Source organism: Rhineura floridana, chromosome 17, assembly GCF_030035675.1.
Source record: "Rhineura floridana isolate rRhiFlo1 chromosome 17, rRhiFlo1.hap2, whole genome shotgun sequence".
NCBI classification, from domain to species: domain Eukaryota; kingdom Metazoa; phylum Chordata; class Lepidosauria; order Squamata; family Rhineuridae; genus Rhineura; species Rhineura floridana.
In genome coordinates this window covers 31,158,459-31,185,166 of record NC_084496.1, presented here as the reverse complement: position 1 = coordinate 31,185,166, position 26,708 = coordinate 31,158,459, and the positions used below count along the sequence as shown (strand labels likewise).

The following is a 26,708-nucleotide window of genomic DNA, read 5'->3' as shown; positions in this document are numbered from 1 at the left end:
CGCGGCTGCTAGCGCAGGGAGGGCCCTTCCCAGTGCACTCGTGGGCCTGTGCTCCCTGGGGCTGGGCTGGCAGCTGCTTCTCTCTGCTCTTCCTTTGCCGGGTGGGAACGCCTCGCTCTTTTCATGGGAGAGATGAGGAAGGAGCCTTTAGTCCTTGACCCAGTCCATGAGGCAGGGCAGGGCAGGGTGGGTAGTCCTCTGCAAGTGACCAGTTCAGATCTCTGGGCAAGGAGGAAGAAAGGGGAAAGGCTTCACTCTGCCTGCATTTGGCTCAGCAACTCTCCTTCCCACCTTACCTAGCAGCAGCAGCAGCAGCAGCAAGTGGCCCCTGCCCAATGACTCCTGAAGGAGGTGGCCCTCAACAGAAAACAGGGTCCGCCTAGAGGAGTTTGTGTGAGGCCGGGCCCTCTGCTCCCGCTCTGTCATCTGTGGCTGAAGGCACACGGTCTCCTTGGGTACAGAGGTGGCAGCAGCACCTGAAAGCTCTCTCTCTCCCTCCTCTCCCTTCCCACAGCGCTTCGCCCCAAAACCTGCATTCAGGACAAAGGACGGCTGCGGAGGATGAGGCAATGACGCCAGGAAGATGCGTGGCTAGCAGCCCTGCTGCTCGCCTGTGGCTGCTCCCCCTGCCACAAGGGACAGGCCTCCTGCGGGGCTGGCTGGCTGGGGCCACTTCCCTTAGCTGCAGCTCTATTAAATCTACCCACGGAAGCCACTGCTTGCTTCTGCCTCTCTGAGCGAGGCTTCAGCAGGGCAGCTGCTCAGCAAGAGGCCTTGTGAGGGCCTAGGCTGGCTCAAAGCCAGAGGAGCTGGCACAGAGTGGGGTGGGGGGGTAGAACAGCCAGCAAGAACAGGGTGGGAGGAGAGGAGGAGGAGGGAGCAGCAGTCCCCCACCCACAAATCCTCTCTGTCCATTTACAGGAGCTGCCGAGTTAAGTGTGCCATGTGTCACGTACGAGCATGTAAAACAAGTGACATTGTGCCTCTTGCCCCCTCCCAAGCTCTTGCTGAAGGGGGGGGCTGGGGCTGCACAGGGCCCGGAGCGAGTGTGCACAAATCCACCAGGAGAGGTAAATGTAGCGTAGCTGCTATGCAGTCACCCCATTTGTAACCCAGGGCTGGTGAGAAGCAGCTGCCACCCCTACCATGGGCCACCTTGGCCCCTTCTTTTATCGCAGCAGAAGTGCCAGTGCATGATGGACCAGCACCACCTCTGCTCTTGGTGTTGCATGGAGGGCAGAAGCTACATTGGGGGGGGGAATGTCCCTTCAGCAAAGGTGAATAGCTGCACAATTAAGACTGTCCGCTGGTGTACTGTGCATGTTGACTCTAAAATATCACGTTGTCACAACTTACTGCTTTTGGGACCATGCATTCCTTTTCCCCCACACACACACTCCTCTTTTTCTGATGCTGTGTTTTGTTATTACATGGCTGCCTTATGAACCTTCTGTTTGGTTGATTCGGTTGGGGATGGTTTTCGAGCAGGAGTTGGCAGTCTGGAAGCAGGGCCTGGCTGGAGGCACTGATGCAGTGATGAGGCACCGATGGGACTTTTCACCTTCTTGAAGCTCCTCCTGTGCTGTGAAATCAGGCTATGGAAGCCGTGAAGGGGGGGAGAGAGGAAGGAAGCAGCACAGCACCTCAACCCCTTCATCAGGAAAGGAATGACTTCTGTGCCTGCCCACAGATGGCAGCAGCCTCTCCCCAGTGTTGCTCTGGCAACTTTTTGCAGCCTGTCCTTAAAGCAAGCCTACCCCACTTTCATCCCTCCTTGGCCCAGCCCTTTTGCACACACACAGACACCCCCCAAGGCCATCAGGCACCTTGCAGTGCAAACAGTAAGCACAGAGCCCTGGCAAAATCTCCTGTCTCCAGCAGGCTCTGGTGCTTTGTGACAGAGGTGAAGGCTTTCCTGCATTTGTCTCATTTTTTGCCTGTCTACCAAGGCCTGGAAGGGCCAGCGTTATCGCCTGCTGCCTCTTTGGGGCACGCAGCTCCCCATTTTCATGGGCTCAGGAAGGCTGTGAAAGCACTGGAAATGGAGGCGCACAAGAGCCTGTTTCAAAGCAAGTCTGGGGTGGTGCTTCTTGTGGGATCGGGAGACTGGCTGTTCCCACATACACACCCTTTTATTTTTCACTAACTGTTCCTTGCCAAAGGATGAAGAAAAGCAGTGCTGCCCTCTCCTTGTGGGAGGGGGAGTGAGAAAGGTGTGTGTGCGCACCCCAGTACCCTAGCTGAGAAGGCAGGCTGTTTCCAGCCCAGGAGCAGCAGCCCTCCTTCCTTGCCCCAGAAAGAACAGCGGGAAATGAATCAAGTTGACATTTCCATTACCAACCAGCCAGCAGCCATCACTCAGATTCACGATGGTGGAGGGTGGAGATGACCAGGGAAATTTATCCCAGTTAGGGCTGTCGGGAAAGTAAAATTGTGGTCAGTGAGTCATGGCTAGGGGGTAGGTATACTCTTGCTTGCTTCTGATGACAAAACAAGCAAGAATTTCTCCTTTCCCGAGTGTGCACAAACTCATACACATGAAACCACATCCTGGTTGTGCCTCACTCTCCCTCAAAAGTACCTGTTAGGTAACAATTTTGTAAGAGTTGAAGGCAGCATCAATGGCTAAAATAATCCCTAAGCACCAGTGGCCTGCTAGGACAGGGAAAAGAGAACTGACCAAACAGCAGAGAGGCATGTGCTGGTCAAAACTGGCTCCACTTTTTTGCACAGAACATGAGCTTCTGCTTGCCCCGCCTCACCCAAAGATGATGCAGCAGCAGCTACTCAGTCAGCATTTGTCAGAGCTACACAACAAAGCAGGACAGGGAGCCTGAAGGCAGTTCTAAGAAGCAGACAACCGAGGAACTAACCCTTAATACTGTAAAACAAAACAGCGTCGCAAGCAAGATATAACTTTAAAAAAAAAAAACCAACAATATTACATGTTTCTTTAAAAAAAAAAAAAAAAAAAGCCATGATCTTTTAAAAGCCAGTTTTGTGGTGTTCTGCACACTGGGGGTTGGCACTAGCCAAGACTACCTGTCCGCAACACTTGTACAATTTGAGGCAATGTTCCAGCAGCACAGTTTTCTAGCAGGGGCAGGGAAGGAAGGTCTCTCAAGCCAGCTTCAAGCTTTCTACACATGCCACAGCCTCTGTCAGGGTTTGGCTGCTAATTCCAGGAAAGATGCACTGCAGGATGTCGCAGTAGACCATGTACAGATCCAGGTCAGTTTGGGGTTTGGGAAGGGTCTTGGGGTTGCAGGCTGGATCAGCTGCTGCCAAACACTGCAGCAGTTAGATGTCGCTGAAGAGCAGTGCAAGTATTTTGTGAGCAGCTTCATAGGGGTTCTTCTCAAACTGCACCATCACCTTCAGCTCCATCAGGTGTAGCCACTGTAGCACTTGATCTCCTCTGCCAGAGGCTGGACTGTCTCCGCAATGTGCCTCACCTTCCACTTGAGACACTTCAGCTCTTCTCAGACTTCCTCAAGTTCTCGCTCCATAGCCAGTAATTCTTTCCGGGTCACAAAGTCCCTGCTGGGAGAAGTGGACAGACATGAGCAGTGTTGGTGGGTGGCACACTGAGTGATCGTGTGCTTAGCAGCCCCTCCCTCTGTCAGGCCAGAATGTAGCATTGTGCACTGAAGTACCATTGCCTGTATCTCTGTCGTGCCATTTACTCTGCAGTCCATGCAATGCCTGGAGAGCAACAGAGAGGAGAGGGACATTATCTTCACACACCCTCTTTATGGGCTTCCTGGGAACATCTTGCTGCCACTGTGGAATGCAAGATGTTGAATGAGATGGACCTTTGATCTGAGCCAGCTGCAGAACTCATCTTAGGTTCTGAGAACATGCTAGCAAAGTCTGCTCACAGACCCGAATGCCACCATAAGGAGTAGCAGGGACCACCTTCATGGTTCAGAGATACATACAGTGGGAAGGGTTGCACACACTTTGCATTTTATCAGTCACCTACAGAGTAGCCAGTTTGGTGGCTCCTGTTTGCCACTCTGGCACAGCTGGATAGAACACGCCCAGCACTGGCATAGACTCAGCTCTCAACAAATCTCAGGTCTCTGGGACAACATATGGTCTTGCATGCACATGAGAGTCTCATCTTAAAAAAAAAAAGTAGGCAATAGAACCCTATCTAAGAAAGCCTCTTGTGCTCACCTGCATCCTGCCTTGTAAGGCCACAGCTGAACTTCCTTGTGGCACTAAAATGGGCCCATAAGAAGAGCTGGCCTGGAGCCTGGGTTCACCTGCACACTCCAACCACTTGGGCAAGACCCAATATTGCCATCTCAGCTCCTTCATGTGTAAAATAGGTATACTACGGAATTAATGTTATTCTAACAGATGCCTGGAATTAACCACAGAGAGAATGTAGCAACAATGGCTGACTCACTACACACACAAACCTCTTCAAGTCTTCCTCTTTCTGAGCGGGTCCCAAATCTTTTTCTGCCAGTTTTGCATACCCAGCAGGCTGGCCACGCATTTGATGCGTTGTTATTGGGCTTTCTGATGCAGCAGCTGGAAGCTCTTGCAGTGGGGTTCTGAGTATCTTGCTCTCTGGCCCAGAGAACAGGTTTGGCCTTGGTATGACTGGGGGAGATGCTGGCCTTAATCGTGGATGAGCAGCCATGGACCCAGGTCCTGCTGCCGCTGCCTGTGCAATTGGGTTCAAGTGCTCTATCTGCTTACGGTCGGCAGCCCAACGAGCAATGGCTGCAGCATCTGGATTCCTGGCTTCAGGGGAGATGAAGTGACCGCTGAGCTCCAATGAAAGCAGAGAAGAGGTTGCCGCGTTGGTGGAAGAGCTTGGTAAGGCCAGCGAGAACCTCTTCTGGCCATTTTGGCTGCTCACATTTCTCTCAGACTTCACAGTTGGGTATTGTGCAGCCCTGCAAGAAATAAATATTTTCACTCCAAATGGGTCTCTCCCTACCCACAAGACACTTTTTTTTACAATAAGGCCTTTGCTTTAGGGGCAGGTGGAGTCCTCCATGCCTCTTACTATTCCTATCCAAAGAAGACAATGGGTGCATTTACACAAGTTCCCTCCTGAGCCTGCAAATGACTTCCCTTCGCCACATCCCCAAGACTCCTCTGTCAGCAGCTAAAGGGGTACCAGAGCTTCTCAACTTGTAGTAGGAGACAGAAAGCTCCTCTAGGGTCTTGGCCACAATAAGTGGACTATCCACACCACAAAACCTTAAGAGGGGAAGCTGTATGCCATCCACTTCCCCACTGACTACTGGGGAAACGGCTCAGGGTTGGCAGGACAGAATTAGCCACCCACTCCTTCCTTCCTTCCACACAGCTCAGCCAGTGGGCACAGCTGGCATGATGCACCCTTAGTGGTAGGGATGCAAATTCACTGAGGGTGAATACTTACATTGCGGGCAAGTCTCCTCCTGCAGCAGAGCAATGGGACATGGTGGCCTTGCGGCAGGAGTAAGGGCCTTTCCCTGCTTTGGGCCCTCTTGCCAGAAGTTACTCAGTTCATGTCGGTGCTTCAGAGTGAGTGGATGCTTCTTACCCAACACACTGTGGCCATTTCCAAACCCTTGATGTGCTCCAAGAATTCAAATGCCTGCAGCTCACTCACAAAGCAGAATTCTTTCTGCCACCCAGGCAAGCCTGCTATGGAAGGACCCCTAAGACAAACATGTGGCATTGAAGCCCAGTCAGGAGCTGCCTGACAAGACTGAGCTGCTTGCAAACCCCTCCTCTGTCTTTGCCCACAGAGCTACCCTACCCCACACCACCCTGGTCCCTGGAGATCAGAACAAAGCAAAGCGCAAATGGCCCAGAGAAGGTGAAGTTCATTCCATGCACCCATGTGGAGCGCAAGCATTTCCCACCCCACCCCCTTCCACTAGATTTGGGTGGAGAAGCTCCCTGTGGCACTGAGGGCAACAGAGGAAACACAACAAGGCAGAGCTGGCTTACAGAATTGGCTGCTGCAGCCCAGTCTTAAGTGGCTTAAAGGAGATTCAGCAGATGGATGGAGCTACCGGTCAACAACTGCTTGCCCCAAGAGTGAAATTCCACCAGAGACAGGATGCCTTTGAATACCAGATGCTGCCAGGGAATGGAATGGAATAGACACCAGGAAGGGCTGCTCCCTTCATCTTGTCCAGAGTACAGGCCTTCTAGAAGCTACTGCTGGATACTGGACTTCCAGAGACCTTGAATCTGGTCCAGCAGAGCTCTTCTGACATTCTTGAAGCTCCCCCTTCACAGGCTATTCTCAAGTGCAACCAACATTCACTATTCCATGCTGCCTCGTAACATGCAAAGCCATCCCTTGTCAAAACACCCAAGAAGACAGACCAGACAGGATTTTCACAGCCCACACAGTCAATACAGAAGCATCAAGGAAGCAGGAATTTGCACCACTAGTCACATTCAACATGGAGCAAATATATCCTGAAAAGAGTCTTAATGCACAGGACAGCTGATGGCTGAGCAGAGAGAAACACACACACACACACGCAAGGGGCAGCCCTGCTTTCTCGCACACTGCTCCCTCCTTGGCTTCAACCAGATGCTGATGCTGCCAGGGAGCATACACAGAAGGTCAAACCCTTTCATCACTCCTCTCTCCCTCGCTAGGCCCAGGAGAAGAAGAAGAACGGCAGCCTGGGGGACCCCGTGCTTACAGTCACGACAATATCCATTTCCAAACAAATGGCCCCATTTACTCTAAGGAAGACCAAGCAGCAGGAGGTAATGAGAATGGAAGACGCTCCAGTGGGGGCAAGGGGAGGGCCAAGATTCACCCCACAGCAATCAGGCCTTCAAAAGCCAGCCCAAGATCCCCCCACCCTTCCTTCTATGGGAAGTGTTGTCAGAGGCCTTAACTGCTGAGTGGCCAAACCAGTCTGGGCTGGTGTGGGATTACTTTCCTGAGCTGCCTGGGCTCACCAGTTGCTCCTCACTGGGCAGGAAGTCGCCAGGCCATATTCGTTTGCCAAAGAGGGCTCTGTGGCTTCAAGACACGCACAGTGCCTGGACAGGCGGGAGACCGGCCACCCTTGTGCCCAGCTAGCCCTGCCAACTCTTCCGCTGGGCTGACAAGGACTTCACTTCCTCCTGCAATGGAGCCCTCCTTCTCCCAAGGTTCTGCCATTTTTCTGCTCAGCTTTACATAGTACTGAAGCAGAGTGTCTTGTCAATTACAGCACAGTCCTATGGATGTCTACTCAAGAGTAAATCCTGCTGAGTTCAAATGGGACTTCCCTGGGAGGATTGTAATCTAAGAAATGACAGCCCTGGAAAGAGCATCCCACGGGGCTGCCAGTCTGCTGACCCTCCTCCTACACCAACTAGGCCACCTCTCCCTCCACCTCCCCCGATTAAAGGGCTTCTGGCTTTCTAAGGTTAGGAGGGGAGAGCACTTCTGCCAGAAATGGACAGAATGGTCTCCAGAGGACTTGGCATCACTGTCTCCCAGCACTCTGTGGCCCTCACGTTCCTCAAACAAGGAGCAAGAGGTGATCAACACCATTACCCTCCTGGAGACAATTTGCCACAGAGGTGCAGCAAGGCCAACATCACAGAAGGGGCGGCTTCAATATCCACAGGAAGGGGGGATAAGTCAGGAATTTGGCGTAGGGGGTTGCACCGTCAAAACAGCCGTAAGGACGGTAGCTGGGACCTCTTGATTCAGCATCTTCTCACAACCATCCTGGTTCACCACCAGTTTAAAAGGACTTCAGCAGTTACTGCGAATGCGTGAGCTGCCCTACTGCTTTCAGCCTGATGCCCAGGAGAGCCATCGTGCAAGACAGAGAGAGCCAGAGATGGGATGCACTTACTATTGGAGGTGTAGCCACGGAGGCACTCTAACTTCACGTCCCCAGTCTCATCTTTTTCCTCCTCCAGCCTGGAAAAGAGAACATACAAGTTGCACCAGACAGGGACCCTAAGGCCCAGCATCAGCAAAACCACAGTCAGCTCAACAGCCAAAGCCCTGCAAGCCTCATTTCCCCATGGAGGCCAGAGAAGAGACAGGCCAGATTCTTCTCACACACAAAGTGAAGGATAGGTGGGTTGGGAAAGGCATGTGCCCACCTCTCCCCTTTTGAAACAGCGGTGGGCAGAGTGATGCAGTTCTCCAACTTTCCCAAACAGGTCCAACCTCCCATCAAAGGAAACTACAGGCTTGCCGATGGCAGGATGCAAAAGCAAGTCACCAAGAACTGTTACAGGGAAATGTCACTAAGAGATGATGCTCCTCCTCTGTAGTTCATTTGTGGCTTCATCCACAGGTACATCCCCCACCCCTCCGTCCCACTTGCCAGCAGGAGCAGCATGGGAAGACCTACCAGGAACAGCCACAGGAAATGCAACAAGTGGGGAAGATTACCCAGTGCTAAGTATCTCTATAAACCTGTCATATAAAAGGCCCCTTAACATCTCTCCTGTAACAAGGCCCATCCTCACAACTCACGCCAAGCCCTTGAGTTGCCAGTGGGGAGGGGAGAGGGAGAAATCACGCTATATAACCAGGAGCAACTGTTACAAAGCACTGCTCTTGATGGTCACCATGCACAGAAATAGGCTGACCTAAAAACCCCAATGCAAGAGGAGGAAAGGATATTTCTTACCCTGAGAAAGCAGCAACAGTATCAGTATTACTATCACTTCAGTGGAAAAAATACACAGAACTGCACAGCTTTAGCACTGCAAAAGACACTGCCCAGACTCGAGGAGCTGTTCTTTCCTATTATTGTTTCATGGCTGGGGTGTAGGTCATCAGCAAACATTTCGCTTATATATTAGCAAAAGACATTTTGAAAAAGGTTCCAAGCCTTTCCCAGCAGAAGAAGCCACCGTTTGTCCAACTTCTTCCAGCCACAGGAGCCGTCTTGACTGGTCCCCTCTGTCCAAAGTGGCGCACGTCAAAAGGGAGATGGTTCCAGAGTCACAGGAAGGGGTGGGCCATTATACAAAGCTTTTGGGAACAGACAGTGGGAGTTTTGGAGCTGATGACATGCAGCTCTGTTTCCCCTTAACATCTGAATTAGAAGAGGATGTGAAAGCTCTGGAATGGTGTCTGAATGAGTGGTGGACTAGATGAGGGCCATGAAACTGTGCTTGAATCCTGGGAAGATGGAGGCTCTTTGGGTGGGTGGTTCTTGTGTCCAGGAGATAGGCAAGTAACCTCTTCTGGATGGGGTTGCACTTTCTCTGAAGGAGCAGGTGGGTAGCTTCAGGATACTCCTGGATACATCTCTGCCACTAGTGCCCTCTCTGGCTCAGAATGCCTTTTACCAGCTTTGTCTGGTTCTCCAGCTATGGCTGTTCCTGTAAAGGGTAACTTGACCACTGTAGTCCATGCATTGGTAACCTTGAGGATGGATTACTGCTATGCACTCTATTTGGAGCTGCCCTTGGGACAAGTCTGGAAGCTCCAAGTGGTGCAGACTGCAGCAGCCAACCTGCTGATGGTGGCACATGGCCAACAGCATGCAACACCATTGTTAAAATACCTGCATTGGCTGCCCATTTACTACCAAGCCAAGTTCAAGATCCTTGTCTTAAGTTACAAAGCCCAGAAAAAGTTAGGCCCAGGATACCTCAGGGACCGCCTGAATCCTTATCTCCCAGCTGAGTCACTGAGATCATCTACAGGAGGGTCGCTGGTTGTCTCTCAAATTGACATCAACATGATACCAGCCCTTGAGCGTCATCAGCCCAGCCAGCGGAATGCTCTGCCAATAGAGATTCAGCAGGCACCTTCTATATGAAGCTGTAAATGTTTGCTGAAAACTTTTCTACGTCAGCAGGCTCATGCAGACAATTAAGAAAAGCATTTTCTTAATTAGCTGATGATCTGTGATTGTACATTTTAAAGATTTTTAGTGTGTGTATAAAATGAAATTGCGGGATGCCAGTATTTTTGTTTTATAAACAAACAGTAAACAAATTCTTCAGGGGCTTCCTTGCCACTTTATAGCGTGAGCTCTGGCTTGGTGCTTCAAAAATTATATTAACTGCTGCTGCCTCCCCTTGCATTCTAAGCAAGCACAAGCGCAGAGAACTCTTCCCAGAGCAAGCAGAAAGAGGCACAACAATGGACTCTCGCTCTTGTCCCAGCCCCTAATGGCTCAACCCACCTTCCCATCACCCCCCCACCCTCATGTTCCCAGCTCCAGGCCTTACACAATGCCCTATCAATATCCCCCAGATGCCTGCCGTAGCTCTCTCCATGCATCCCTCAGCACCATGGACCCCTCTGAGAGAAAAATGGCCTGTGAGCTGATGGGCCACCTTGACTGGTCCCCTCCCTTCCAATATCCCCCCCTTACACAATGCAGCAAGGAGGAGGCAGGGTCCTTGTCTAGTAGGCAAGTCAGAAGCCACTTCCCCCCTCACCTGCATGAGCTGTGACAACCTAATTCATCTGCTCTTCTATGACTGGCTAGCAGTTTTCCATCCTTCCTGTCAATGGGCAATCCTGAAGCTCTGTCTACCAACCCCAACTGGATACATTTGCAAAACCAGAAGAAGAAACCTGCAAGATTTAATCTCTGGAAAGATTGAGGTAAGCCATAAGTTATTGCCACCTTATGTCTTATATCATTACAATCCGGTGAAGCCAACTCCATTCCAAAGAGCTTGAAACAAAGGACTCATGCAAACATGCAGGCTGGACTGAGGTGGGGGGGCTGCCTGGCTTAGTACCCTTCCCCAGGTCATGTGGAATGGCAATTGCTAAAAAAGTTCTTCTTTTTATGGGTTTAAAGGTATTTTCTTCCTATTATGTTTAAATGCCAAGTTTAAAATGTAATTTTTCAACTTTTTTAGCTGCAATTCTTGGCCTTGACTTCTCCTCCACCTCCTCAAGTCAGCTGATGGGGTTGATGCTCATCAGACCTCCTACCCAGAAAATACCCTAAGGGGGGTTGAAGGCATTCTGGCAAACTCAAATGTCAGGTGGCACAAAGTGTCTGTCTCTCATTTTTTTCTTTTACTTTCTTACCTTTGAGAAATGGAAGACACCTCAGAGCAGAAAATTAGCAAAAACACAACCACCTAGGTGTGCCCCCAACGTCTTCCCACTTTTCCAATGGGATCCACACAGTCCACCCAGCAGCAGTTTCCCTCCCCTGCAAGGACAGACATGCATGGCACACTGCGCGCTCTCTCTCGCTCTTGCTCTCACTCGCTCTCGCTCTCTCTCACACACACACCACTCTCTTCCTGTGGTGTGCCCACATGCTTGGCTTGCCCCACTGTGTTCTCACAGCCAGTCAGGATCAACAGAATTAAGTGTCACACATTTCAGAGGCAGGCACGGGTCCCAGGACTGTACAGGTGGGCAGGGGCATTTCTAGATACTTAAAAGTTTGAGGGCCCAAATTTGCATGTGTGTACATTCAGAATTTAAAATGCCACAAAGACAAGCCAACTATCCAAATTTCCCATCCAAATCACACTACTTAAATTCTTCCGTTCATTTTCACCCGATCCCAGACCACTGCAAACTACCCCTAATTCATTTCCCAACAGATCCTGTTCCAAAGCCATACAATTCGCCCCATTCATTATCCTCAAATCATCTCTAAATAGTCAAATTATTTCCTGAATATCTTCAGTAACCCAGATCATCTCCCCCAATTCATTGCCCACCCAGAAACGTTTGGGGCCATTAGGTAAAAATTCGGGGGCCATGCCTCATTGGTCAACACCTCACAACACCCCCAGAGGGGTGGCGGAAGTGAGTGCAATCCCAGCCTCTCAAGAGGTCCAAGCACAAGAAAGAGTTGGTGGCATTTCCTCTCCCATCCAAACAGAGCTGGGCCACATTTGAAGGAAAGTAGAAGCCCCCTGCTTGTTTCCAAGGGGTCCCATCCACCCGGAGGGGTCCTTGCCCTTTCCAGGGCCACTGAGATGCTGGGCAAGACCCAGCTCCCCTCCACGGCCACCCTGCCCTGTACTTCTAAGCCAGTCACACTGACCTCCCGTGGAAATACTTGATGGACTCGTGGTCTGCATAGATGGGATCTTCAGGGAATCCCTGCTCAAAAACTTTGCGCTTGTGCCGGAACTCAATAACCGTCTTGGTGTACGAATTCAAGGTGGTGACCGAGGCAGCCATGCAGCAGGTGAAGGAACCCCAGGCCAGGCTGTAGAGAGAACAAGATGCCACGGCAGACAGCGGCCATCAAGCCAGAAGCCAGGAGAATGCATAACCCTAGGACCCCAATACATCTTTCTGGCTCCCAAGTCCCAGAGGAGCACAGGGCTTCTGGGAAATGACTCCTGAGGGCACAGCCCCCCACTCTAGCTGAACAGAGGCTCAGCCAGGCACAGAGAAGCGCCATCAATATGCCCTGTGCCCACCAGCAGGCCCAGGCCTAGAACTGAGCCTCTCCATTACATACGGCAAATCATACTCTTGATTAAGGACAGGCATTTTGCATCTTGTTTTGCAGGAGCTCTTTTGCAGACTGCCCCAATTTCCCACACTGGGAAATATGATCCATCTGTGGGTAAGACTAGTTCACTGTTTCCAAGGGAGCATGCTGAGCAGTTTTATTACCATGTGCTGGGCCCACACAAATCACCTGGAGCCTTCAGCTGACCAGACTCACCAGAAGGACCAGCCGTAGTCCCATGAGTGCGGCCTCCAGTCTTCTGGGCCAAGGCTGACCGTCATCTGGAACACCTGCGTGTACATCATGTGGGCCACCATTCCCAGGAGCCCTGTGGGACGCAGACCCAAATGTTTGCATCACTCAGACATATGAGCACATGAGAGGCTACCTCAAAATCAGGCCACTGTCCATCGAGGCTAGGACTGCCAGAGCACTTCCCCAGCACCTTGCCCAGGACATTTTTAACTGGAGATGTGGCATGCAAATCAGGTGCCTGACCTCTGAGGGATGGGAGGGGCAGCAGCTCAAGGGGAGAGCACATGCTTTACATGGTTGGCTGATGTGAGTGCACTCCAGGAGGGCAGGTGCAAAAAACACACAGGTACTTACTCCCTCCTTCCCTGGCAGATGCTCGTACACTTAGCTGGGAGTAAGCCCCTTTGAACAGAGTGGGAATTACTCCTGAGTAAACATGTGTGATTTAAGGGATGGGCAAGATCTTAGAAACACCAAGTCTAGGAACGGCTATCATGGGCAGCAAAAATGTATGATGCCTGGAAGCCAATGTTTGCTGTTAATTTATCTTTTTGTGATAAATGGTCTTCATAGAGCATCCAAGGCTTAAAAACAACCCATTCAAGCTCATCTTACTTCTGCCTCAGTGCAATGCAAGGAATTGCAGTACTGACCAGAAGGCTTCCTGGACTTGTACAGGCACATACCTGATAACACAGTGAAGACTGCTGCAAAAGCGTTCAGCTTGAGCCCATCAATCACATTATTGGAATGGACAAGCTCAAGGCACATGAGGCTGAAGCCAACGACCAGCAAAATGATGTACAGCACTTCAGACACCACCGACAGCCACAGCACTCCTGTGAACACAAGGCGGACAATAAGCACTGGGAGCCGCAAAGATTCAGGAGCATCCTGGAGCAAGGGAGCCAAACGGAGGTGTCAGCTGAGCAGCCGGATTGGTTCCAAGTCCCGGAAAAGCTGCCCTGCTCTCAGAAGAAGGTATGTGACACTCAGGAACTGCAATCCCAAGGGACTCCCAGCTGCCTTTCTAAGCCGAGAGGAGTAAGCCCTTTCAGAGAAAGTGCCCCTGGGGAGTTTCATTTCATAGCCCACTTGGGGCTGGTTAACAACATGTTGTTTATTCTCTCCTGGCATTCCCCGCGCCCCCCAGCCACTCATACAGCAAGCCCACCAGCCCATGGCTTTGGTGCCCTGTCAATGTCTGCACAATCTGCCTCAAGACAGGGACAGGCCAGAACTTAGAAAGCATGATATGTTTAGGAAATTTATATCCCACCTTTCCCTAAATAGTCCTCATGTGAGCTTACAGAAAAGAAAAAATCAACCACCCTCTAAAATCAGCATCCAAAAATTCAGCAAAACAGTTACATCAGGAGTGAGAACCAGACTGAGTTAAAAGAGAGAGTGAACAGGGCAGATTTCACCAAGCGCCTAAGATCATTATTTTATATAAAGAGTACCATCAGTGTTTGTGATGCTGAACAGAGGACAGGTTACCATCTAAAATTCAGCCCAATGACAGCAGACAGAGGGAACTGGAGGTGGCGGGGAAGGAGTGTGTGTGGTTGTCTCAGTTACACTCACTCAGTAGGCCTGGATACCAGCTTCAGCAAAGAGTCCTAAATCATCATAATGGCATTGTGGGATGGGGAGAGAATCCCACAAGGAAGGGCGCTGCCACCACCAAAAAGCCTCTCCTGTAGCCACCCATCTAAATGTGGGTGGGGGGCAGGGACGACTCACAAAGGACTCATGAAAATCTTAGTTAAGATGGACAGGTTCGTATGAGAGAAGACGGCCCTTCAGGGAGCCACACCAACCCCAAACCAAGTCACCTTGATGTTATCCCTGTGCCTGCCATCTCTACGAATCCTGAAAAATTTGGAAAACTCATCAAGAATGCCAGTCAGAAAACAACTTTGCCATGAAGGAGGCAGACTAGAAAGGCCCTTGCCACACTGGAGAAATGCAGGAGGCAAACAACATGCCCACAGACTGGAACTGGTGAGGGGGGCTCACGAGCGACATCCTTGCAGGGTCTGGCAGATGAGAACTGGGGAGTAACCAGAGCAGCTCCTGGACCAGAAGCAGAAGAAATGGCCCAGGCTAAGCCCCGGTGGAACAAGAGCCTAGAGCACATGGGAAGCAGCACCCACTGGGTTGGCAGGACACTCCGCAGGGTGTTTTGAGTGCTTCACTGCAGAGTTCTTGTATGGCCAAAACTGTTCTGTCATTCCCACTCCCACACAGCCCGGCCAGAGGCACAAGAGGGCAAGAGAGACCCCACGGAAGAGCACTCTTCCCCTCCCCAACAGGCCCTCTCCCTCCAAAGGAACTGCCCACAGCAACACCTGTTTCATATATGCTAGCAGAGGCATTGGGGCAAAGACCTTGGCTCTCCTCTGCAAAAGGATTGGGATTTCTGAGATCAGCAGCGCCAATCTCCCCAGGGCTCATCATGATTAAAACGCCAAGTGGGGGAGGGACAGACAGTCTCTCTCTACTGTCAACGTCATCTGCCAGAAGGTGACCCGCCACACACCACTTACCTTTCTCAGAAGCTGGAGCAAGGTCAATAAAACTTCGGCATTTTTCACCTTTAAGAGAAAAGGATTCTTTTGAGAGAGAGCAAATGACACCGCTTTGTTGCCCTGCCTCCATCTGGGTGCAGCCCCCGCCCTGAAACTGCTGCCCTCCTCCACACAGCACAGGCCCCTCCCTGGCCCTGCCTTGCCCATAAACGCATGTAGGACCCCCTCCCCAGGCCTCCTCCTCCCCACCTCTGCTGCACCCTTGGCAGGCCCAGTTAGCAACTGCTTCCTCTGGAAGAAAGAAAACAGGAGGAGGAAGAGGAGGGGAGGGCCTATGTCGCCCAGGCCAGGGTTTCCCCACCTGGATATGGGAGGGATATGCCAGAGAAGCCCCGGTGAGTCCCTGCTTGGCCTGCAGAAGCCTCCACTTCAATCATGGCACCATTTCCAGTTGCAAAGGGTCTCATAAACAGATCAGGGCAAGGAAGCTGCTCTTGGCTCAACCTGGACGCTGCTGGCGGTCCCATCAACATCTACAATAGCTTCAGTTACCAGGCAACAGGGTGTGTGCCGGAGGGGGCGGTGAGACAGGCTTTGCTCTGCCCAAGACCTGGGCACGTCCCTGGCTGTCGGGGTAGACTGTGGGAGGCTAGATGGACCCCTGCAGCCTCACTCAGAATCACATAGGAGCCTTTCCTAGGACCCTCCAGATTTGTTTTAATGCTGGGAAAAACAGAAGGGAGTAGAAAAAGAGGAAGGCCAAACAAGAGATGGATCGATTCCATAAAGGAAGCCACAAGATCTGAACAGGGTGTTTCACAACAGATGCTATTGGAGGTCGCTGATTTATAGGGTTGCCATAAGTTGTAATTGACTTGAAGGCACATAACAACATACAAATGTGTATCCCACTTGCCATTAAACACATACCAAAGCAGTATACAATAGAAAATAATAAAATATTATAAAATGCAACAAACATCAGAATAGTAAGTTCAAGACCAGTGGCACATTGTTGGGTCACAATTCAGGGAAAGCCTGTTGAAGCAAAAAAAGTTTCAAGTAAGCTTTGGAGACTTTGCTGCACTGTTGATGCCCTGCCTGCTTTGGACTCCGGCTCCCATCACCCAACATGGCCACATGATGCTGGGGCTTATGGAAGTTGTAGTGCAAAACTCCTGGGGGGACAGGTTAAGAAGAGCTGTTCTCTGCCCTCGCCTCCAAGCACCCTGAGGATCACGGGAAGCCACATCCATCATCTAAACGCCAGGCTGCCCTGCCAAAACTGCCAAGAGTGCAGACGTCCTAGGTCCTCCCAGCAAGGGCTGCCCGACACGCCTTCCTGCACATCAGCAGCAGCTCTCACCTTCCAGCCTCTGGCAACTGCTCCAATCAAACACACTTTTCCCAGTGATTTAGCCACTGACATGTCATACAATGCAAGATGACATAACCATGAATAATTTTACTTTCTGGAGTTACATAACAGAATTAATCATGCAGTTATTAATAACTTATACTTTTATAGATGGTTAATAATAGTAATAAGTTATTTGATGGCTAGTGCAGTGGATCTCTCTCTCTCAATCCACTTCAACTGAAAACTCCAGGGAGGGGGGCATCATGGGTGTAGACAGTAGGACAGGAACCTCCCTAGTTCCTAATCCAGGGTATTTTACCACTACAACCCCAAACATTGGCTTGCAGAGAGGCAGGCAAAACCTGGACTGACAATACTCTGTTGACAAAGTCTACCCCCAGCCCCAGTCCCAGTCCCAAGGCCATGTAACACCTCTCGCACTGCTCCCCCCCCCACCTCTCCTGACATCTGGCAGACAAAAGGCCAGAGATATTTCAAAAGGCTGCGTTGAGAACCTGCTAGCCAACTATCACAAATGGTTAAACTGGAGAACCATCTAATTACAGCCTGTGGGATCAGCTTCGGTTGTTGCACCCTCAGGACATGGACAGGACAGTTGCGACAATGGGGCAAACTGTGTGCCCTCTCAATTCTTGCCCATCACGGCTGGTAACATTTAGAAGAAGTGGCCTGACTGGATGGGTCGTGGGAGCTATTGATGTGTGAGGGAGGTATGGCCACCACCTTGAAAGAGGCAATGGTGCGTGAAGAGTCCCTCCCTGGATCCAGAGATTTGAGTCTCTACTATTCCCTTCCTAGGCAAAGTGGTCAACAAGGTGGTGGCTGGCCTGGGGGATGCAGATTATTTAGACCCATTTCATTCTGGTTTCAAGCCCTGTCTTTGCACTGCAACAGCCTTGTTTGCCTCGATTGAGGCCTTTTATCAGCAGAAAGACGGGGAGTGTGATCCTGTTGATCTTCCTGGATCTTTCAGTGGCTTCTGACACCACTGACCATGGTGTCCTTCTAGAGGGTGGGAACTGGGGGCACTGTATTACAGAGGTTCCACTCCTAACCTGCAGGGTTGTGACCAGAAAGCAGTGCTAGGGAATGGCTGCTCTGACTGAGGGATCTCTTCTGTCTCCTGTGCCATTCAGCATTCATATGATACCACTGGGAGCCGTCACTGATTTGAAGCATAGGGTCACCAGGTATGTCTCCATTCCGGTCCCATCCACACCATACATTTAAAGCACATGGCTTCTTCCCCAACAGAATCCTGGCAACCATTGTTTACCCTTCAAAGAGCTACAATTCCCAGCACCCTTAAACTACAGCTAACAGGATTCTTTGAAGAAAGGCGATGTGTTTTAAATGTAAGGTGTGGCTCTGATCTTCCATCTGGATCAGGAGAAATTGTGAAAGTGTTGAACACAGTGGAGGACTGGATGGGTGCCCAATAAACAGAGGCTGAATCCTGATGAGATACGAGATGCTGTGGGTGGGTGGTTTCCATGTCCAAAAATTAGGTAGACAAATAGTTCTGGAAGGGGTTGCAGTCCCTGTGAAGAAACAGGTTTGTAGTCTGGGAGTGCTCCTGGATTTCAGTCTGTCACTGGAGTCCCAAGTGACTTCTGTGGCTAGGAGTCCTTATGCCCATGGAGAATGATTCACTAGCTATGACCTTCCTAGACCGGGATAGCCAGGCCTCAGTTGTTCATGCTCTAATGACCTCCCACCTGGACTACTGCAATGTGCTCTACATGGGACTATCCTTGAAGATAGCCTGTGTCCCTCATTATTAACATTCGGAAGGAATTCAAAAATATTCCTGTTCACCAAAGCATTTGATAGCTGAAAGTTGCTGTTCCCAACAACCTTAAAATTATTAGCTATGAGGGTATGTGACTGTTTTTAAATGTTTTTAGGTGTTCTTAATGCTTTTAAATGTGTTTAGATGTTCTCAGTGTTTTTAAATGTTTCACATAAGGTGGTTTTTTGGGGGGTCACCCTGGGTGACTTTGAAAGGAAGAGTGGGATACAAATTTAATAAATAAGTAAACAAGATTTACAGGCACAGGATTAGGCCAGGAAAACCAAGAAATGTGAAAGTAAGCTGCCAAAACTAAACTTTGGCATCAGCCTTGACATCAGCCTGATCCAGCAAAATTCCTGTCAGTTTACCTCAAGAAAAGTTCTCCAAATTCTAGAAGTCCTTAATTAAAAGCAGATGCACTGATTCACAATAATGGCTGGAGCAAAAACCATTGAGCATTCTGCAAACAAATTGTCACAGAGTGGCGAAATTGGGAATGGAGAGACAGTGATCCTTTATGTGTTTGAACCTTTGCTAAAGATTACACCTTCCCTGCAAATTAGTCAGACAGAGACTTTAAGCTTTAAACTAAATAACTACTTTATTGTGGAAGTACATACTTGATAGGAAAGAGTTCTACATCTAGCTAACTAGCTAAGTTGGAGATGCAAACACTAGGCCTAGTGTTTGCCAACATGCTTGTTGGAAGTGGGGCAAGAGCAACTCCTGTTTTGTTCTTTTGTTTAAGCTCCAGAGGGAAGATAGGGCTAGGGTCCTCCAGATGGACAGGCTTTGTTTATCTTTTACCTGTGATGCTCTGACTGACTTCCTTCTGTCGCTAGACTGTGACGCCTTTAGGGAAGCTTACCTGCCCCTCCTCCTTCCGCCCTTTGCATTCCTTTGTTCTCCATCTGTCCAGGAGAGAGGAGACCCCCTTTGTCTCTGCTCTCTCTCCAAGCATGGGGCTGACTCCTACACCTGGGAGTTATGCCTCCAACTTAGCTAGTTAGTTAGAACTAGGTATGCCTTTTGTATCTACTATGTATTTCTCTAAATAAAGCAGCTTTTCTTATTTTACTAAGTCTCCAGTCTCAGTGATGCTGTTGCAGGGTAAAAGCCTGCTTTCTTAGGCAAACGCACGCACACGCTGGCACACTCGCATTTCAACATCTGCTGTTACTCTCTGCTGCTGTGGCGCTGCTTTTAAACGAAATTAAGCAACACAACTACGCACAGCACAACAATGCTTGGAGGAGAGGGAGAGACAAAGAGAATATGTCTGCTCCCCCTCTAGAGAGAAAGAAGAAGGAAGGAGGAAGGAGATGTGGTCAACATCCTATGCATATCAGTCTAGCAGGAAGGGAGAGTCAGCAGGAGATCAGAGGATAGGTATTAGCCTAGCAATCAGGTCTCCTCTCTAGCTACCCTTTTTAACCCCATGCAGCCTCAACCCACAAGTTGGAGTTGAACCACATATTCCAACACAAATCACACTCAATATTAATTTGACTCACATTTTCCGATGGCAACCGATGGCCCCAGCATAAAAATGCACTCGCAACAAAGTGCTTTTGCTTTCCCTCTGCTGCTTAGGATTTATTCCTGCTATGTTTGAGCACACTGTATAACTGATCTTCTTCTAAGCTTTTTAGAATTAATCTCAGACTTCGCACGGGGGCTGAGCTGCCTCGCTGCCCTTTCCCAGTTCCACCTACATTTGAATTTGGAAGGAGTCAACATACATCCAACACATGCTCTGCAGTTCACACTCTGTGCCCCCTCTTCCCCAAATTCCTCCCTTGCCAGCAGACCAAACCATGGTCTACTGTTGCCATAGGCGGGGGATGGAGAGAGAGAGACCATGCAGGCTTTGGGAGGAGGGAATCACATCTCTTTTTCTGCTCACTTAACAGCACCTGATTCCGGCTCTCCCAGTGACAATACATTTTAAAAAGAGGTGTGCAATAAGACACAGATTGAGCAAGCAGAGCTCAGAGCTGGCCTAGGTGTTTTGACACAAATGACAGACAAAGGGGAAACCTTGCCCTTCTCCACAGGAGTCCAGAGACCCAGAGAGAAGCTGCCCAGGCAAATGCACACAACCCTCACTGCTCTCCTGCAGGAGAGAGAAAGGCTGCTAAGATACACAAGATCAAATCATTCTGAGCAGCAGCAGAGCTCTACAGGATGTCACCCACTATCTGCTCCTGTAGCTGGAGTTGCCCAGATCGAACCTGCATGTGAAGCACTGCAGCTCTTCCTCAAAGGTCACTTCTGAGCACAGAGCATTTACGAGCAACACCCAAGAATACTGCGGGGAAAACACCTCTCAAGTCCAGGAGTTATGGGCCTGTAGAATTTTGATTGTTGTTGTTATGTGCCTTCAAGCAGATTACGACTTATGGCGACCCTATGAATCAGCCACCTCCAAGAGCATCTGTTACAAGCCACCCTGTTCAGATCTTGTAAGTTCAGGTCTGTGGCTTCCTTTATGGAATCAATCCATCTCTTGTTTGGCTTTCCTCTTTTTCTACTCCCTTCTGTGTTTCCCAGCATTATTGTCTTTCCTAGTAAATCATGTCTTCTCATGATGTGTCCAAAGTATGATAACCTCAGTTTCATCATTTTAGCTTCTAGTGATAGTTCTGGTTTAATTTGTTCTAACACCCAGTTATTTATGTAAATGCCAAGAACTAAGAGAATATTCACGAGAGGGTTATGTGCTTGGGGGCATCCACTGCTCCGGATGAGCTGGAGCACCTGCAGAAGGCCCCAGGCTCCAATGACCTGCACCATGGATGCCAGCAGGGGCTGGGAAAGGCCTCCCGCTGCCGGAAAGACAAGGCTGGGCTCTGTAGTCCAAGGCACTGTCTCAGTGGCCTTTGAGGAGCCGGTCTGTAGCAAGAGGAGCACACACTGCAGCCACATTGATGCAGCCAGGTGATGAAGGTACCTGAGAAGCATCAGCCAATGGAGAAATCACTCCCTCCACACTCATTGATGAATCAAGGTGTTACTATCTACTTACTGACTACAAACATATTCCAAACGCATACAGCTGATTGTGAGGGAGCAATAGTTTAACACACAATGAAGCCCTCAATGAAGTGAAATCCAAGGTGTCTGGATCCCTCCCCAAACTGCCCTGTGCCTGCAGGGTGAGGCCTCAGTTTCCTGAGGGTGCAAAACTTCTAGACCTTTTCGAAGCTGCTGCACTTGCACAACTGCCTGCAGGCTTAGAACCAGTAACTCCCGCACTGCCAGGCCTGGAAAAAGTTGTGTGCACGCATGTGCATGAGGACCCTCCAAAACAGCAGGTGTGGGGAAAGACCTAATTTGGGGTTTCCCTCAAGATGCAAAGAGCATCTGTGGGTCCATTTTTGTCTGGAAGGTGGCAGGCTTAAGCTCTCTCTCCTCACTACTATCCTAAAAACAGTCAGGCTGCTATTTACATTTTCAGAAAAACATGCAGTTTAATCACGTTCACACAGTGAACCTCTGGTCTAGTTTGGCCCTGATTTATTGGAAAATGTTTTTCTCTCTCATGCAGAACCAAAACAAGTTGGGTCACAAAGATGTAATTGCACAACGTTTTTGGGGGAGCCCTCATGCCCCCCTCAATGAACAGCTGGAGATGATGTAAACGGCCCTGCAGGATGGCTACCTACTCCACCAGTGCACCCAGCAAAGATGTCAGCACCCCAGCAGACCTGGAGAAGCCGCATGAGGAGCCGGCGCCCCAAGGCCCTTGAGCCCCGCCAGAAGGGATCCATGAAGTGTCGGCCTGCGATGTGCAGCTCAACCAGACACGTCAAGGAGGAGAACTGGTCCTGTTAGGAGAGGCTGGCCTCTCCCACCTCTGAGACCGGGCCCCATTTCGACCGAGGAGCGGCAGAGGAAGAGCCTTCCTTACGGGCAACAGGTTTGCTTTCGGCACCGATCAGTCCCTCCAGCTGAAGGTTGGGAGCTAGGCTTAAGGGTGGTGGCTCCTGAGGGAGGGTGCTGGCAGGGGCCTTTCTGCGGCCCGTGGTCTTGCCGAGCCCACTCACCACCTCCACAGCAACGCCAACTGGCCGCAATCCGAGGCACCCGTACCGAGGTGAACTTCATGGGGCTTACTTCTGAGGAAGCATGTGCTGCCACAGCAAAAACCTCCCCTTGGGCCAGCGGCAGGCCGGCCAGATGTGGCCCCTCGAGCCCCCTGACCGGGCTCCGGTCTGACCCAGGTTAACGGGCACGATCCACGCGGCGCCCCCCCCCCGACCTACGAAGCGGGCCACGGGAAAGAACGGCGGGGCGGTGACTCACCGGGAGCGTTGATGTTCTCTTCGCACGAGTACCAGATGCCGGCGTGGAAGCGTCTGAGGAGGAAGCGGTCGTCGCCGGTCTCCCAGCTGTAGAGCACCGCGTTGGCGGCGGCTCCGTTGCCCGCCGTCTCGTTGTGGCCGTGGTCGAGGCAGTTGGTGCGCTTGTGGGGGCCGCAGGTGGGCTTGGGCACGCGCTGAGTCCCCTCGCACCAGTGCGTCGTCCCGAAGGCCGTGGCCGAGGCGAGCAGCGCCAGCAGGTTGAGCGCCACCGCCAGCAGCGCCCGCACCCGGCGGCCCTCGCCGGCCCCGCGCCCCGGAGGAGGCCGGCCTCGGCTCTCCGCGAGCGCCTCATTCATGCCCGCCTGCGCCGAGCACAACAGCAACGGCCTGCCATGGAGCACCTCGGGCACGGCCGGCCGCCACTGAGCCGCCGCTGGCCAAGAGCGAGCCGTCCCCGCGTGGGAAAGCGGCCGCCCGGCTGGCCTCGCAGCCACGGGGAGTGCGTGGCTTCTCGGCGTCCCCTGCGGCGTGCTTAGCTCCTCCGGCCCGCCGGGAACTTGGAGGGCCGCTGGGCGGAATGAGGCGGAGGCCCCAGCGCAGGAGTAAGCGCGCCTGGAAGGAAGCCGCTCGCCTCCGCCCGTCCGGCGGCTCGAGGGCAGCGTTGGCCTCACTCGCTCATCTGAAGGGAGGAGGAGCCGCCGCCGCCTTGCTGAAGCGGAGGCTGGTGGGAGCCTCAGACTCCGCGGCGGGCGGGCAGGTGGGCGGGCGGGCCAGCGGCTCACCTAGGAAAAATGCCAACGACAGGCCTCCCTCTCTGGGCTCGGCCTGCGCATCCCCCTCCGCCAGGCCGCCCAGGAAGAGGGTGACCGGCTTTGGGATTGCTTTGTACGACTCAAAAGTTGTTTTTTCACAAAAAACTATAATCATCCGAAAACCAGGAAAAGGAGAAAAATGGAGCATTCAACAATTAAGTAATGGATGTTGTATAGCACAGCAAACTTTTAATTTCTCTCCAGACTCTTTGCTTTCAAGCAGAGGTGTAGCCCTCCAGGGTCTCAGGTGGTCTTAGACCCTCTACTTTTTTGGGAGCAGGGTCTCTATGTCTCCAGCATCCTACCAGCCAATCAGAATGACAGGGGTGGGTGTTAGCCACTGAGAAGAGTCTTTTAACATGTTTCCTTGCCCTTTCCTGCTGATTGGAGCCAACCAGAGTGAAAGGAGGCGAGTCAGCCACTGAGAAGACTCTTCTGAGTAGCCCACACTCTCCCCTTTCATGCTGATTAGCTCCTAGGAAAGTTGCTGCGGGAGAGGGCATTAACAAGGATCATATTCTCAACACAGCAGCAAAAAAAAGGTGGGGTAGCCGTGACTGTCATCAAGGCACCCTGCACTTCTGGATTTGCCAGTGTGTGTCCCTTAAGGACATTCAGGATAGAGGTAGAGGAGGGGGGAGAAACTGAGAAACCAGGAAATGGCGTGTTGCCTCATGTTCTTTTGGGCTGACCGTTGGCTTGAACCCATATTATTCCAAAACAAATAAATAAGTGCCATTTTAAAATGAATGTGTTTACTTCATCTTCCTTCTCAATTATGGCAGTCAGTACTGTACTGTCAGCATTTGAGACCCTTGCCATGCCCTCTTCATCCAGTGGGCGGCGATGGAGAGCCTATGCTCCTCTTTCTCGCTTACAGCTGACTCATTCTCACTGCTAATAACGGAATAATCGCCTCTCTATCCCCTTTCAGTGCTTCATTTTTACTGTCACCAAATAAAGTAATTATTATTGGCCATGGATATCTTGACCTGTAACCAAGTCACAGGCAGGGAGCCCCCCCCCCCCGGCTTTGCAGGGCTACCTAGGGGGTTTATGGGGCTGTGCAGGTGTGATGTTGGGGGCCCTGCCGCTGCCCCTGCACGGACCCACGTGTGTGTTTGTGTGCAAGGCTGGCGGCCCCATGTGAGAATTATCACCTGCAGTTCCTCTTTCCTGTGCTGCCTTTTTTTTCTTACGTGGGGGTAAGGAAACAGGGACCAGGTTGTGCTTCTCCTGAGGACCTCCTCCAAATTCCAAACTGCTTCTGGCAGAACTTCTTTCCGCTTCCTGAGCTCAGTCTCACTGGGCTTTGGGCCTCTGGCTCTGGCCTGCCACTGGCCTTTCCTGCTACTCACTCAGGATCCCCCCTCAAGGCCTGGCCTCACCCACTGCTATGCCTTTCCCTGTGGTAACTGCCACAGAAAATGATGCTCTAGCAGCACCTGGCCTGGAAATCGTAGGTGGCCCTCCCTCCCTGCATCCTTTTCCTGGCGGGCCTGGAGCTCGCTGCCTTACCATGATTGGTTGAGATTCCCTTACAGGCTGCAGGCCTAGCTAATAAGCAGGGCCCTCCCTCTCAGCCTCCAAGGATTCCCCCTCCAAAATTGGATTCATCTGGAGATAAGCCAATAAGGGGAGCAAATCCAGTCCAACTGTGGACGCACTGAAGTGGACTGTGTGGCTGGGGTTTTTTTATGTGGGTGGTGACCTTTTGCGGGGTGCCATTTATCACCACACACCCCACTCTCATTTTGTGTTCGTCAGCCCAAAGAAAAGGTTGCAGCGTCGGTGGCATTTGTTTTTGAAACGCCTCTTTTTTGCAGAAGTGTTCTAGAGCCCTGTTCTTCAACCTTAGGTCTCCAGATGTTGATGGACTACAACTCCTGTCATCCCTGACCATTGGGCATGCTGTCTGGGGCTGATGGGAGTTGCAGTCCAACAACATCTGGGGACCCAAGGTTGAAGAACAGTGCTCTAGCACAAGACAGCTGTCTTAAAAATAAAAATAAATTTTCCTTTGTGCTTGTGAATGAGAGAGAGCACAGGCTTGGAGTGGGGGGTGCGGGGGAATGAGTCCTCTTCCTGGCAGTTATGTAGCTGGTGTATCAGCCTGAGGGGTAAAAGGCCACTGTTTATTAGACAGAGTTTTGTCCAGAGGAGCCAAGTGGGCATTCCAAGGAGGCAGGCAGGCAGCTTGAGTCTGAGGGTTGCACTCTCCCCAGAGCAGGGACAGCAGCTCCCCCAAGTGGTGTACATCAGTAATGACAATAATAATAGAGATCGCTGACAGGGTTAAACCAGTTCTGGCAATATTGCATTGGCTACCAGTCAGTTTCTGGGCTCAACTCAAAATGCTGCTTTTTGTTGGCAGAGTTAGATGCTGTGGTTCAGCGGCAGCCCAATGGACTGAGTGTGTGTGTGTGTGTGAGAGAGAGAGAGTTTACCTGAAGGAAGCAGACTTTTGCCCTGCTGCAATCGCTGAGGCCTCAGACTCTGGTAAAATAAAAGCTTGTTTTATTGAAAGAAATGCATAGTAGATAGGAAAAGGCAACCCAGTTCTAACTAGCTAGCTAAGTTGGAGGTGCAAAGACCAGGCGTGGTCACCGGCCTCATACTGCAGGTGACAAAGGAAAGATGTCTCCTCTCCTCACGAGACGGAGAAGAACCAGGAAGGAGTTGGGTCAGCTTCCCTAAGAGGAACAGTTTACAGGAAGGAAGGTTAGCAGGAGAGTGAAGGGCGGGTACAGCCTCGCCTCCTGGGGACTCTTATCTCCCCTCTGGCATGCCAACCTCAACCCGACTAGAGGCTCATTCTCATAACTGCAACAGTTTTGACCTATAAAGCCTTATGTGGCTCAGGACCCCAGTACCTCAAGGACCACCTCTCCCAAAATGAACCACCACAGACCCTGTGATAGTAATCAGAGGCCCTTCTTCATGTGAAACCTCCATAGGTTTGCAGGATGGCAACACGAGAAAGGACCTTTTCAGTGGTGGCCCCAGCTGTGGTACCATCTTTATCCATCTTTAGGTCCCAGGCAAAATTTTCCACTACACCCAGACCTTTGTCCCTTGATGACCTCTTCTAGTGGGACAAGACCTGTATACCTGCCATTTATTTGAATCAATTATGTTTATTTTAATAGGATTTTTCCAAACTATTGAGTTCCAATCTTTTTTGCAGTAAAGCTCTATATGTTTTTTTCCTGCCAGT

The 26,708-nt window shown here is 51.0% G+C and overlaps 2 protein-coding genes across 12 annotated transcripts in view; one reads left to right on the top strand and one right to left on the bottom strand.

Moving 5' to 3' along the window:
- KATNIP (katanin interacting protein) overlaps window positions 1-2,048 on the top strand; it is a 37,760-nt gene extending 35,712 nt beyond the window's left edge. For 7 of the 8 annotated variants that reach the window (XM_061599593.1, XM_061599592.1, XM_061599591.1 and 4 more), the window contains one exon: window positions 515-2,047. In XM_061599593.1, the coding sequence (XP_061455577.1) occupies window positions 515-573 (59 nt within the window). In that variant the 3' untranslated portion in view covers window positions 574-2,047. Of the gene's footprint in view, window positions 1-514 lie in introns of all 8 variants that reach the window. The other variant, XM_061599596.1, reaches the window with a different exon arrangement.
- On the bottom strand, window positions 1,155-25,363 carry GSG1L (GSG1 like). 4 transcript variants are annotated; one of them, XM_061599633.1, is made up of 9 exons: window positions 22,681-25,363; window positions 15,215-15,262; window positions 13,349-13,501; window positions 12,624-12,735; window positions 11,988-12,155; window positions 7,839-7,906; window positions 5,411-5,672; window positions 4,431-4,916; window positions 1,159-3,543 (listed from the first exon to the last, which is right to left on the bottom strand). In XM_061599633.1, exons 1-7 carry the CDS (start codon window positions 23,033-23,035, stop codon window positions 5,659-5,661), a joined length of 918 nt encoding a protein of 305 aa, XP_061455617.1. In that variant the 5' UTR covers window positions 23,036-25,363; the 3' UTR covers window positions 1,159-3,543; window positions 4,431-4,916; window positions 5,411-5,658. The 4 variants fall into 4 exon arrangements, with proteins under 4 accessions (XP_061455616.1, XP_061455617.1, XP_061455615.1 ...); XM_061599632.1 differs by lacking the exon at window positions 5,411-5,672 and having other exon boundaries at window positions 1,155-3,540; window positions 4,717-4,916; window positions 22,681-25,362; XM_061599631.1 differs by lacking the exon at window positions 5,411-5,672 and having other exon boundaries at window positions 1,160-3,540; window positions 22,681-25,362.
- Window positions 25,364-26,708: the final 1,345 nt, after the last annotated feature.